The sequence below is a fragment of the Hypanus sabinus genome, chromosome X1, assembly GCF_030144855.1.
Source record: "Hypanus sabinus isolate sHypSab1 chromosome X1, sHypSab1.hap1, whole genome shotgun sequence".
Classification (NCBI taxonomy): Eukaryota; Metazoa; Chordata; class Chondrichthyes; order Myliobatiformes; family Dasyatidae; genus Hypanus; species Hypanus sabinus.
In genome coordinates, this window is record NC_082738.1 from 5,324,049 (window position 1) to 5,338,784 (window position 14,736).

Here is a 14,736-nt window from a genome sequence, read left to right on the forward strand (position 1 = left end):
AACAGCAGTACATTACATTATAGAATAGTAAAAACTATAAATTACTATATGTATTTTTAATATATACTCTTTGTAATTAAGTATATGGTATGGGGTATCAAGTGGCAAAGTAGACACAGCACACAAGGATGAGGTGATGGACTTGGTGACACAGTACATGATAGGGCAAAGTCAGCATGGTTTCCTTCAGCGAAAATCCTGCCTGACGAACCTGTTGGAATTCTTTAAGGAGATTACATGTAGGACAGATAAAGGGGATGCAGTGGACTTTCAGAAGGCCTTTGACAAGGTGCCCACATGTGAGGCTGCTTGACATGTTTAGAGCCCATGGTCTAACATGGTTAGAGCATTGTTTGATTGGTAGGAGGCAGTGAGTGGGAATAAAAGGATCCTTTTCTGGTTGGCTGCCAGTGAGTAGTGGGGTTCCGCAGGGTTCGGTGTTGGGACCACTTCTTTTTATGCTGTATATCAATGATTTAGAGGATGGAATAGATGGCTTTGTTGCCAAGTATGCTGATGATATGAAGATTGGTGGAGGGGCAGGTAGTGTTGAGGAAACAGGTAGGCTGCAGAAGGACTTAGACCAATTAGGAGAATAGGCTAGAAAGTGGCAAATGAAATACAATATTAGAAAATGCATGGTCGCGTACTTTGGTAGAAGTAAATGTGCAGACTATTTTCAAAATGGGGAGAAAATCCAAAAATCTGAGATGCAAGGAGACTTGGGAGTCCTTGTGCCGAACACCCTAAAGGTTAACTTGCAGATCGAGTCAGTGGTGAGGAAGGCAAATGCAACGTTAGCATTCATTTCAAGAGATCCAGAATACAAGAGCAGGGATGTGATGCTGAGGTTTTATAAGGCACTGGTGAGGCCTCACCTTGAGTATTGTGAACAGTTTTGGGCTCCTCATCTAAAAAAAGATGCTGTGGCATTGGAAAGGGTTCAGAGGAGGTTCACAAGGATGATTCCGGGAATGAAAGGGTTATCATATGAGGAATGTTTGATGGCTCTGGGTCTGTACTCACTGGAATTCAGAAGGATGAGGGGGGATCTCATTGAAACCTTTCAAATGTTGAAAGGCCTAGTCAGAGTAGATGTGAGAAGGATGTTGCCCATGGTGGGGGAGTCTAGAACAAGATGGCACAGCCTTAGATTAGAGGGGCATTTAAAACAGAGAAGCGAAGAAATTTCTTTAGCCAGAGGGTGGTGAATTTGTGGAATTTATTACGGCAGGCAGCTGTGGAGACCAGGTCATTGGGTGTATTTAAGGCAGAACTTGATAGTTTCTTGACATCAAAGGTTACAGGGAGAAGGCTGGGGAGTGGGGCTGAGGAGGGGAGAAAAGAATCAGCCATGATTGAATGGTGGCGCAGTCTTGATGGGCCAAATGACCTAATTCTGCTCCTATGTCTTATGGTAAGTAAATTAAAATAAATAAGTAGTGCAGAAAGAGAGAGGAAAAATACTGAGGTAGTGTTCATAGATTCATTGTCCATTCAGAAAATTGAAGGCGGTGGGCAAGAAACATTGAGTGTGTGTCTTTATGGGGTATCAGGTGGGGAACATGGACACAGCACATCATGATGGAGATAGTTGGAAAGCACACAGCAGAAACTTCTGAAAGGCAATTTGGGATTTTAACCACACATGCTGAGCACAGTAGGTGAAGAACATAGAATATTTTGTGTAATAGGCCTTAATCTTGGAAAGGCTTGTCAGATGAAGCTGACACTGACAGATGAACAGTTATTATCCTTCAGCCATCAGACTCTTGAACTAGAGTGGATAAATTCACTCATCCATCACTAAACTATTTCCACAACCTAAAGGACTCACTTTCAAGGACTCTTCATCTCATGTTCTTGATATTTATAGCTTACTTATTTGTTATTATTAATTTATTTTCTTTTGTATTTGCACAGTTTGTTGTCTTTTCCACATTAGTTGTTTGTCTATCCTGTTCAGTGTGGTCTTTCATTGATTCTATTATGCTTCATTACTAAGCATGCCCTCAAGAAAACAAATCTCAGGATTGTATATGGTGACATGTATGTACTTTGATAATAAATTAAATATGAACTTCGAGCTGTCCTCAGCCAGACCTCTGCTCTATTTCAATCACATTGTAACTCAAAAGCTTCTGAACCCCAATTGGCAATCTCCTTGTTCCCCATCCATAGCTGTACCAAGGACTGAACCTGGAATGTCCTTGATCTGCACAGAAGATGAACTAGCATATTTCTTTAGTTGAGAGCTTAAGGATCTCTCTCGAGGGAGGGGACTGACACCCACCTGTGCAGTTTTGCTGTCCTTCATTAAGTTGTCCACTTTCTCAGAGTTGGTGCTCATGAACTCCTTCAGGATTAAGCTGGTATCCTGAACCATGAACGTCTTCCGGGTGAGTTCCATCCCCTGCTGTAATGACCGCACATCCTGAATAACATTGTCAAGTGACACTGCAGCGGAGAAAAGAAATGGGAAAACTGCTCTGAAAAATTGTGCATGCTTTAACCATGAAGTATTCTTGTTACAGTGCCTGGTACAAGCTCTGGGGATCTGAAACAGTGATAAAAATGTATTGATTCTTCAACAGGCAACAACTTGCATTGAACAGCACCTTTTATGCAGCAAAACATCTCAAAACATTCAACTAACCCACAAAGGGGGATAGTTGAGCATGCAAAGAGGACCACAGGGAGACAGAAATGCTGAGAAGGTCAATGAGACAATTGCTGACATTATGGTCATGTCAGTGTAAGGGCAGCTTGCAAGGAATAAAAATAAGGGATGCAGAGTTAGCTGAACAATGATATCATGGAGGGATGTAAGTCTGGCAGGATTTATAGCCATAGGGTGAGGGGAAGTCAAGAAGGATGAAGATTTTGAAATCAAGGCATTAGTATATTAGGACCCCACACATACAGCAGTAATGGGTAAAGGTGATCCCTTAAGGTTGTGGTCAGAGGCTTTGGATGAAAAAGGGATAATGAAAATCCAGCCAGATTATTGGAATAATTTGCAGCTTTAAAAAAAGTAGATGAAGAGCTTCAGAGGTAGATAAGCTGAGTTAGAGATCAATCATGTTGAGGTGGCCCCTGGATGGTGAGAAGACAAGAGGAATATCCTCTAGTTACACAGAAAGGTAAGAGAGAATGTGAGTGAAGATCAGCGGAGATATAAGAGGAAGTCAGGGAATTAAAAAAGGACAAGTCCCTCTGGAATGCTGACAGTGACACCAGGCAGAAGGTTGCAGAAACTACATAGAGACAAGCTGGTAATTTTGCACAGGTCCAACAACCTGGCCTTTAACTGGTGTTTAGTGCTGTCTTTGTGGAGCTTGCATGTTCTCCCTTAAGCGTATGGGTTCACTCCTAGGAACATCAATGATAAAAAAAATGAGTGGTAAAATCTGGGGGAGTTGATGGGAATATGAGAATAAATTGGGATTGGTGTAGATGGGTGCACAATTAATGGGCTAAAAGAGTTGCTTCTGTGCTGTACCACGATGGTTCAGCAAATTTGATGTTTTTGGATAAAAATGCAAAGAGCTGAGGGCTGTTCCACCCATCAGAGAATGGAGGAGCAGCACTGGGAGAAACTGTGATCAATCATGTCAAAAGCAGCAATGGAGAAAGAATCAGAAATATTATACAAATATTGTAACTACCCAAGCACACTCAGAAACTGGCTTTCAAAATTACAGCTAACTCATGGAAAATTTATTGGGTTTTATTTGCCCTTCTCTGATCTTTCACCAATGTATTACTGATGTAATCTGTTTCCTTTTCACTTGAGTATCACTGGTGTAATTTAGCATTTGGCTCAGCATTCCATTAGTTCTGACAAATGATTATGTACCTGAAATGTTAACTTTGATTCTCTGGGTAATGATACTGCCCGACTAGCTGAGTGTTTCCTATAGTTTTGGTTTACATTTTGGATTTCCAGTGTTATGCATGTATCACAGCTCTGAGGGGCCTAAGGGTGCAGGGTAGCCCCCTCCTTTGTGAGAATTGCAAGATCACTATTGATTTGGGTCAGGAGACCCAGGAAATGAGAGAGAGACGTGCAGAATGTCTCGTTCCCCCGGCGATATAAAGCTACGGGACATGGCCATCGTCCCTTGAAGATGAACTTGTGTATTGCAATACCGTGCTACATGGAAGCCCTCAGGCAAAGTGGGCTGGTTGAGGGAGGGATTGCATCACCCCCAACCTGACTGACATCTGAGATCCTGTGAGTCAGGATAAAAGAGGGTCTGTGGGAACAGCCCCTCAGATGCACCAGAAGAAACGCTCGTGATCCCATAATAGCGGAAGCTGGTGGGAGGCCACGTGCGTTCGGTTCCATTTTGCCCCGGAAACCGGTGCCCTTACCACGGAAAAACGGCTTTTAGCTGACAACGGGGAAACCAACCCCCAAAAGACTCGAAGGATTGGCACCATCAAAGAACTGGGCAAGTTTAACCCGTCTCTCTCTCAACCCCAAAACGCTGCAGCTTGAACGAACTAACAGTGACTTTTATATTTCCATCGGACAATACATTATCCCCTAGACAACCATAGAGCTATTTCTTATTGATTATTATTATACCCGCGCTTTTAGATTTAGTATTGACAACGTATATTATTTGTATGTTTGCATTGATATTATTTTTGTGTATTTTTATTAATAAATACTGCTAAAAATAGTACTATCAGACTTCAACGGACCTCTCTATCTTTGCTGGTAAGTGACCCAGTTAAGGGGTTCGTAACACCAGTACCTGCATTTTTGTTCACTATTACATTCATTCTGGCGCACTGTAATCACCATTCCCCCAGGTACACTCAAATCGCTGTGCCCCAGTGCAACGTATTCACTGCCCCATTATCATTGTTCCTTGTGTAACCTAATCACTGCTCCCCCAGTGTATCCAGTGCAACCTAATCACTGCTCCCCCAGTGTATCCAGTGCAACCTAATCATTGCTCCCCCAGTGTATCTGGTGCAACTTAAACACTGATTCCCCCTTGTGTACCTGTGTAACCTAAACATGATATCTCCTCCCACAATGCTGTACCCAATCTCCTGGTGTAACGTAATTGCTGATCCCCCAACACCACCGCTCCTCGCATATACCTGTAAGGTGTACATGTTGTAACCTAATCACTGCTCTCCCATAATAAACTAGCAGCAAAAAGCACAATTAATATTCCTCTCAGTTTACACTCAACCTTAATACCTGCACCAGCTTTCTCCACAAACAACAACTCGGTGTGAAAGGTATTGAGTTCAGGATATTTTTTCTGAATTATATCCACAATGTAGTTCATTAGAGTCTGTTTTCGATCCGTTGACTTGGTTTCAAGAAGCTGAAAGTGAATGGGGACAGAGCAATTACTATTAACACAGCTGCATTAGTTCATTTATGACACATAATTACAAGGCAAGAGAACCTACATCATGTCAATCCCAACACATTGGTACAGCCTGCAATATATCAAAACGTCACTGCCCATTTCATGGACAATGACCTTTTAAAACCAACTCAGCACAAACTATAGTCTGAGACCATTCTAACAAGAATGATGTCCAATGGCATCCAGTGTTGGCAAAGTCACAACAAAGTTAGTTGAACTTGTGTTTAAGCCTGATAAACATTAAAATGAATTTGCTGATTATAACAAATACAAATACTTTATTGTCACCAAACAATTGATACTAGAGTGTACAATCATCACAGCAATATTTGATTCTGCGCTTCGTGCTCCCTGAAGTACAAACCAAAGTAAATATAATAAAAATTTAAATTATAAATCATAATTAGAAAATAGAAAAGGGAAAGTAAGGTAGTGTAAGTCAGGTCCGGATATTTGGAAGGTACGGCCCAGATCCGGGTCAGGATCCATTCAGCAGTCTTATCACAGTTGGAAAGAAGCTGTTCCCAAATCTGGCCGTACGTATCTTCATGCTCCTGAACCTTCTCCCGGAGGGAAGAGGGACAAAAAGTGTGTTGGCTGGGTGGGTCGTGTCCTTGATTATCCTGGCGGCACTGCTCCGACAACGTGTGGTGTAAATTGAGTCCAAGGATGGAAGATTGGTTTGTGTGATGTGCTGGGCTAGGTTCACGATCTTCTGCAGCTTCCTCTGGTCTTGGACAGGACAATGTCCATACCAGGTTGTGATGCACCCTAGAAGAATGCTTCCTACGGTGCACCTATAAAAATTAGTGAGGGTTTTAGGGGACAGGCCAAATTTCTTCCACTTTCTCAGGAAGTAAAGGCACTGGTGGGCTTTCTTGGCAGTGGACTCTACTTGGTTAGATCAAGTCAGGTCATTTGTGATATTCACCCCGAGGAACTTAAAGCTTTTGACCTGTTCCACCTGCGCAGCACCGATGTAGATGGGGTCGTGCAGTCCGCTACTCCTTCTGAAATCAACAACCAATTCTTTCGTTTCTAATGAACCCATTCAAAAGATTTTTTAAAGATCTAAAATTATATTGGGCTAATTATTAAACATTTCTCAAACCCTTACCAAGTCAAGGCTCTGCAGTCGAAAGCCATAAACAGCTCCTTTCTTACTGCTATTCATGTAGTTTCCAAATGCTAAAATTATCTGCAGGAAAGAACAGATTAAATTGGCTTGTCAATGACAATTTTTTTACCAAAGGGATCATAAATCTGAAGTTAAGTACTGAAATATCTGTTTTGATATTATCAAGATCACACACTGACCAGCAATTTGCAGGTTAACACAAAGGCAGATTTCATTTCACATTGGCACTCAATTAGAAACCCACTGTTACTAATTCAAATCATTTCAAGAAGATAGGATAAAATTATCTTAGCACAGGGTAAATTCAAAGCAACACAATGAAGGGTCTTGGCCTGAAACACTGACTCTTTTTTCCTTTCCATTGATGCTACCTGACCTGCTGAGCTCCTCCAGCATTTTGTTTGTGTTACTCTGGATTCCAGTATCTGCAGAATCTCTTGTGTTTATAAATTCAAAGCAAATTATCTCAGTTTGGCACAACCACTAGATTGGAATTGTGTAACTTCTGCATTTCACCTAGAAAGCTAGAAACCAGCATCAAATATTGTGAAATTGTGGCACATGGAATTAAGTTAGAGTGTTGGGTTTTGTAAACACAATCAACAAGAGTTATCTTTGAAATCTCAATATCAGCCTGGTCAATACCTGGAAATTAATCTCTCCCAATCAATTTTGATTAACTTCTTGGTCTTTGGGGATGTAACCTGCCAATCTTACTGGTCTGTTCTCACCAAAAGTGCCTGGGGGTCCCAGCCCTCAGAGTACTTGATCTGCAGCTTGATTTGTTGATGCAGGTGTGGTATGCAATATTCTGGGGACTGCCCTTCTGATCAAAGTAACCATGCTGCCAGTCAGGACATTGAACATGCCACAGTTCCACAAGATGCACTGACGTGACTGATTTGCGAATCGATCACAAGGACTGCTAAGAGGATTGTTGGGGGCTCTCTTCAACCTATTAGAGATATTTATCAGGAGTGTCACATACACAGGGCCCTTAGCATCTGTCAACGATCCCTCCCATCCATCAATCTCTTTGACTCCCTACCGTCAGACAGGAGGTACTATAGCATTAGGACAAGGATTGTCAGGATGGGAAACAGCTTTTTCCATCAGGCCACAAGGTGAATGAACTCCCCAACACCAGCCAGGTCTCATCAACTACAGTAGTGTGCACATATGTATAGCTTTTGACCTTTGACTTTTGCACAGAGTCTGTCAATGCGGAGCAGAAAGCAAGTTTGTAAATCTGGTGGGAGAGAAGGATGTTGGGAATGGTGAGGGTGGAGCACCAAGGGAGGGGTGTGGGGCAGGTGGCAGAGGAGGAATGCCAGAGAGGGGAGAAATTGCAGACACAGCCAGCCCTGAGACACCAGGTGAGGTAATTTGATTCCAAACAATTGGTTTATTGATCATTACAGAATGTCTCTCTACTGCTTCCCACTCCCTCCCTCTCCCTTCCCCTTTTCCCCAACCATGATTCCCCTCTCCCTGCCCCCTTCCCACTCTCAGTCCACAATAGAGACCCATATCAGAGCCAGTTTTATCATTACCTAAGACTTTTGTACAGTACTGCATGAAGTGCCAGTAGCATTATACTGTTTACTTTTTAACTTGTGACATATATGCGCCTTATTATTTGTTAATTTATTTGTGGTAATATTACTTATAGAGTTGCGTGAGAGCTATATGTACTGTGTTGTGCACCTTGGTCAGGAGGAATATTGTCTCATTTGGATGTATACAGGTGCACGGTTGAATGATAATAAACTTGAACTGATCAGGACACTTTGAAATGGTGCCACACCTGAAAGTATCTAGAGACAGAAATGGTCCTCTCTTGTTACTGTTAAATGCGCAACAGTGTAGTGATTGTGCATTAGTATGTCTGAAATTCAATTCTAGTGAACTCAATATAAAGCTTTATCAATATGTGTGCAAATCTAGACACTGGACGGTGACATTTTACCCTTCAAAGAGCAATATAAGTGTTTAACCTGCTCAGAAAATGGAACTGAAGTTCCAGTGTTGCTGTGAGTGTGTGTTACATTGACCCAGGTACACTGAACTGCTTTGTTTGCCCTTCCAACACATCAAAGTCCAGATGCAACTCAGGTACAAGGCTGGCAGAGAATGCACTGGTGTCCAGTACCAGTGGTGGGGGGAAGGAAGGCTTCATTGAGCAGCAGGTAGTACAGTTAACTCCCAGCTCCAGTAATTGCAGAGTTTGCATGGATCTCCACCAGCCCTTTACTTTCCTCCCACATCCACGACTGGCTGACAGCAGCTCTAAATGACTGCTCAGAGTGGGCGAGTGGAAAGAAGATGACCGAGGTGGTGCAGAGAATAGTTCAAGTGATATAGATGGGAATATGGGATTGGTCATAGAATCTGCATGAATTACAGTGTCATTACAAAATATGAACACTTGACTGCCCTTTATGGAAGGGATCGGAGAAGGTCAGCACTTGACAGGAAAAGGATCAGGGAACTTGGGCAAAGGAACTGGATTCTGGAGGGAAGCAAGGTGAGAAATTCATGTATTGGGGGCTGGTGTGTAGTGACTCCGGGCTGGGGGCATCTGGGTCAATTTACTGAAGTCTCAAGCGTGGAGAGTAATTTACTTCACTGGAAGGTTTCCCAGGAGGGAGACCTCGTAATCACAGGAGATCCCAGCTATGGGCACCCCCTGGATAACACAGGCCAAGTGAACCGTCATGCTCCACTGCTCACATTGGGCACAATGTTAACCACAATTTTCAAACAGTTTTAACACAACTTCAACTTTTAAATGACAGATATTTGGAATTATAGAACTCTAGATTCGCTATGCCTTCAAGGAGGTGATGGGAGGTTCTAGGGAGAGAGTTACTGGTGAGACGGTAGTGTATGGGGAGAAGATTGGGAGGGTGATACTGAAGGATAGGGCTGAACTGGGGAAGTGGGGATAAGAAAGAGGAGAGGAGGTCAAGAAGGATCGGGGAAGTAATCTTTAGATATGGATGTGGGAGTAAAGTATGGGCGAATGGGGACATGATAGGAAGATATAGGATTTGTGAGAGAATCAAGATAGACTGGATGTCGCCAGGGGACAATGGTGCAGGGAAACAATGGCAGCATCAGGGAGGCTAATGAATGGATTAGAGGAGCAGCTGAAGATACAAATATGGTCATAGAGTCTGAGGTTCCTTCCCATAGATGAGAACATGGAGTGGTTTAAAATGAAATTTCAATGTGCAGCAGGAAGAACGATGGAAAGTAGAACTGAATTGTAACAATGGGAAAAGTAAAGAATAAGCTGGAGAGGGAGCTGAGAACATGCATCAAGTCCAGGGAGAGAAGGACTGAGAAAGGGAACCTGCTGCTGGGGCTGCAGTAGAGTGCAGGGAATACATAAGGTAAAGACACAGTGATATTAAAAAAACTCTTCTCTCTATAATTTTAAAGGAGAGGTTAGTCCAGTACATTAAGGGATTTTGTTAAGCTCTTTGCCACAATGTTGTGCAGTCTGATTCTAGCCAACAGCCAAATAATTTTGTGTTCACACGAATATAAAGCAGCTTTTAAACCTAATGGCCAACATGAATCTACCGCACAGAATTTTGGGTTCAAATTACATATAAATGGTGATCAGTGCACACTGACCCCTAATGGTGATCATTTTCAGTTTAACTTGGAAGTGGCCTGAGCACATACTGACCTCCACAGCCCACCTTAAAGCAGCTGTTGTCTATCCTGCACAGCTCATGCAGCACACAGTTACTGCACCATTGCCTGAAACCTTTAACCTTTTCTGTCCACTCACTATAAAACCAGCAGCTCATCTGAAAGGGTTCAGGACTGAATCTTCATCTAAAAGGTCTGCATCTGTCACATTGTGAACTTACACACAGGATCTGCAGTTCAATGGCCAGATCACTTAAATTATTTATTGGAGCTCCATTTAGAATTAAATTGTGTACCACTGGTCATCACTGAGCTGCATGTGTGATACTGGCCCATGAGTTAGCCCAGAATCCCAGTGACCTGGGGTCATTCTCAGTACACGTACTGTGTGGAGAGTGGTGTCCACTCTTGCTTATACTTTCCCTATTCCCCTCAGAAGCATTCTCTGCTCTGTGACGAGACTTCTTTAGGTGTTGATTCACTCCCCAATGACAGTGAGGCAGTATCATCAACTATTGGTTTAGCTTTGGAATCTGTGTTAAACACCAGCGTGCTGCTTTGACTGAAGAGATTTTCCTTACTTCAACAAATTGTCCTGGAGTTTGAGTGAATATTAGTGCTATTGGTTTATTATTGTCATATGCACTGAAATATCGTGGAAAGGCTTTGCTTGTGTACCATTCAGAGTACTATACACAAGTACATCAAGGCAGTAAAAGGTAACAGAATACAGAATACTGTATGTAGCTACAGAGAAGGTGCAGTGCCGGCCACGGTTATGCAGATTGGGAGATCTAGAACCTTTCGTATATGAAAGATCCATTCAGGAATTTGATAATAGTGGGATAGAATCTGCCCTTGAGTCTGGTTGTACACACTATGTGTTTGGTGCTATAAGAGAAGATGAAACATTAACTCACTAATTTTTAAAATTTCTATTTTTGCACTATTATTTAACATACGTATATATATATATATATATACAGACACACACACACACGCACACATACATATATACATACACACACACTTACTGTAATTTACGTTTTTCCTATTATCGTGTATTACAATGTACTGCTACTGCTAAAGCATCAAATTTCATAATATATTCCAGTGATATTTTGAGTTGAGAGTTAAGGGGCAAAAGTTTAAGGGTAACACGAGGGGGAACTTCTTTACTCAGGAGAGTGGTTGCTGTGTGGAACGAGCTTCCAGTAGAAGTGGTAGAGGCAGGTTCGGTATTGTTATTTAAAGTAAAATTGGATAGGTATATGGACAGGAAAGGAATGCAGGGTGATGGGCTGAGTGCAGGTCGGTGGGACTAGGTGAGAGTAAGCATTCAGCATGGACTAGAAGGGCTGAGATGGCCTGTTTCCGTGCTGTAATTGTTATATGGTTATATGATATTAAACCTGACTCTGATTCTGATCATCATGATGTGCCGTGTCGATTCACATGTGTGATCATGGTCTTTGATCATGATTGTTCTTGGCAAATTTTTCTACAGAAGTAGTTTGCCATTGCCTTCTCCTGGACAGTGTCCTTACAAGACGGGTGACCCCAGCCATTATCAATAATCTTCAGAGATTGTCTGCCTGGTGTCAGTGGTTGCATAGCCATGACTTGTGATAGGCATTAGCTGCTCATACGACCATCCACCACCTGCTCCCATGGCTTTACGTGACCCTGATCTGGGGCCTAAGCAGGCACTACCCTTTACCCAAGGGTGATCTGTAGGCTAGCAGAGTGAAGGAGCACCTTGCACCTCCTTTGGTAGAGACGTAGCTCCTCCCCGCCACCCATGGTGAATTCAGTGGAGCTAAAAATCTGAACATTTGCGGTGGTGTTCATGGTATAATTTTATCCATTCTTCACTTTACCCTTTTGCCATTGGAAAGGTGCCTCCTACACTCATCTCACAGATAACTCACTCCCACAAAAATCTTACCTCCAGGATTTTCTTCAGTTTCACCGATGACTTGATGGACATCGATGCAGCAATAATTGCATTTAGTTGCTGTAGAAAACATGATTAAAACAATCATTAAGATACTGAACAAATCATGATTGAACCCATCAGGAGCCCAAGTTTAAACAGGAGGCTCAAAAACAAACGTTCTCCTCCAGCCACTGGCAGCAAAAGGACTTGGTATCACACCAGCAGCATTACAATCTTCCAATGTTTGTACAGAGATTTTAATTTTCAATGACATTTTTCATGTTAAGAAATTTAAGAGGATATAAAAGGATGACTTTTTTGTCAAATCAGAACAAAGGTCATCCTGGAAATTCCCCCCCCCCCCCCCCGCAAAAAAAAATCTTGATTAGGTTGAAGGTTTTTACTGTACTTGGAAGACCACTGAATTAAAGTTGTTTAACTTTGATTACTTAATATTAAAGAAAAGTACTCATGTACTGATGCAGAGTTAGATTCAGGAGTTGGAAGCATTCACTGGAGGACCAAGAGATGGACTAAAAGTTACCGATGGCTTCATAAATCCCTTTTTGGGTTCTATCTGGAGTATTATGTTCAGTTCTGCATCATGTACTGTATGATGAGGGATATGGTGAGCGCTGAGGGTTCTCATATATTTATAGTGCAATACTTATGCTTCAAGGATTATATTGCAAACAGTGATTGCCCCACACTTTGGAAGGCTGGGAATAAACTAGATCTAATTTTTTCAGATACTGTGATGATTAACCAAATCAGAAAGACAGGATGCCTTCCTGCTGATTTGGAGACTGGAATCGAGGGGTAGAAATTTTAGGAATCAAATTGTTTGTTTATTTTGAAGATACAACACAGATTAGGCCCTCCCGACCCTTTGAGCCATGCTGCTCAGCAACCCCCTGACTTAACCCTAACCTAACCATGGGACAACTTACAACGACCAATTAACCTACCAACCAGTATGTGTTTGGACTATGGGAGGAAACTGGAGCACCCACAGGAAATCCACACATCCACGGGCCATACACTGCAGAGCGTGCCGGGATTGAACTCTAATGCCCCAAGCTCTAATAGTGTCTGGCTAACCACCACACTAACGTGGCACCCTAGGAAACACTTCTGTTCAGAAAAAATGTTGCAACCTTAAATTATATTCCAAAATTTCCATAAATAGCAAATAATGTTAAATCAACTGTTCATTCAAATCAGAGATTGACAGCTGCTTGTTTAAAATAGGACAAAAAAATACAGGAAACACTCTGTAGGACAGACAACCTCTGTGATGAAGGGTCTTGGACCTAAAACCTAAAATCTGTTTCTCTACGATAACAATCTGCTAGTGGAACTTAGCACGTCAAGCAGCACTTTTGTGTGTGTGGCTATGTGGGGAGGGGTGGGGGTGGGGAATGGGGAAGAACTGTCAATGTTTTAGGTCAAAACCTTACATCAGCTCTCCAAGAGGACCACAACCTTGTCATAGTTTGGAGGCTTGCATGCCTCAGTGATGCAGGGAGCTATGCTATCAGGAGTCAGGGCTTTATGCTTTGGCCCCTGCTTGGGTCACCCATGCTAATCAGTTCAAAAGGTCTGTCTAAGGGTGGTCCACCTGTCCTTCAGGTTTGGGGGTTCAGCTCAGGGCTAACAACCCTGACTGGTTAAACAAAACTGTTGCAGAAACAACAACAAAGAGTCTGTCTACATCTGTGTGCAATGGTATTCCGGAGTCTCCACCTGGGATTTGCCTGACTGACAGTAGAGAAAACCCAGAGGAAGTTTGTGACACAATGAAGGAAGCCCTGAATACTGCCAGAAATGGAGGAGCTTCATCGTTGCTCTAGACGCCAGCAGTGTAATGGACAGTCAGTATTACTTACATCAAAATCCAACCTGAAACATCAACAAATCAATTTCCCCACATTCACCTATTGAGCTCCTTCAGCAGACTGTTAATTGTTCCAGATTCCAGCATCTTTGTCTCTGACTCTCTCCACACATGCTGCCTAAACAAGTGAGTATTTTGGAATTTTGTTATACTATTTCAGATTCCCAGCATCAGTGGCATTCTGACTTTTTAAACCAGGGGTATAGAGGAGAAAGATGGGTGTGGGGAGTTTGCTTACAGAACAGCCAATATTTTACTGAGGGCTAATGCTTTCTCTTTCTCTCTCTCTCAACCTCAGGTCAGGGTTCGAGTGCTCACCGGCAACAGCAGCTGCAGATTGTCGTTGAAGTTTCCCATAAAGGTCATAATTTTCATCCGATCGGTGAGTTTTGGGATCTTGCTGAACTTGATCATGAAGCGGTCTTCCTCGGCCAGGTCCTCCAGCGGCTTCTTGTCTGCCTCGTACCGCTGCAGCAATTTACGCTCGTAATCGGTTGGCACGAAACGGGTCAGGAGCTCCATGAAATCCAAGTTGAGTGACTGCATGTCGAAGCTGGGCATTTGGGAAAAGAGGCATTTTAGTCACAGGGTTGGACGGCACAGGATAGGCTGATCACACGCAAGGAAACATTGCATTTACACAAAGGGCAAGGCACGGCAGGAATGAGCATCCAGCTCTGCGCAGAGCATAGCT

The 14,736-nt window shown here is 42.6% G+C and overlaps 1 protein-coding gene across 1 annotated transcript in view; it reads right to left on the reverse strand.

Annotated features, from left to right (window-relative positions):
- The window catches only part of fmnl1a (formin-like 1a), a 223,862-nt gene that overhangs the window by 21,969 nt on the left and 187,157 nt on the right, over window positions 1-14,736 (reverse strand). The window contains exons 19-23 of the mRNA XM_059955710.1: window positions 14,361-14,595; window positions 12,155-12,223; window positions 6,520-6,600; window positions 5,225-5,354; window positions 2,294-2,457 (exon numbers count right to left, since the gene is read on the reverse strand). Of these exons, the coding sequence (XP_059811693.1) occupies window positions 2,294-2,457; window positions 5,225-5,354; window positions 6,520-6,600; window positions 12,155-12,223; window positions 14,361-14,595 (679 nt within the window). The remainder of the gene's footprint in view (window positions 1-2,293; window positions 2,458-5,224; window positions 5,355-6,519; window positions 6,601-12,154; window positions 12,224-14,360; window positions 14,596-14,736) is intronic.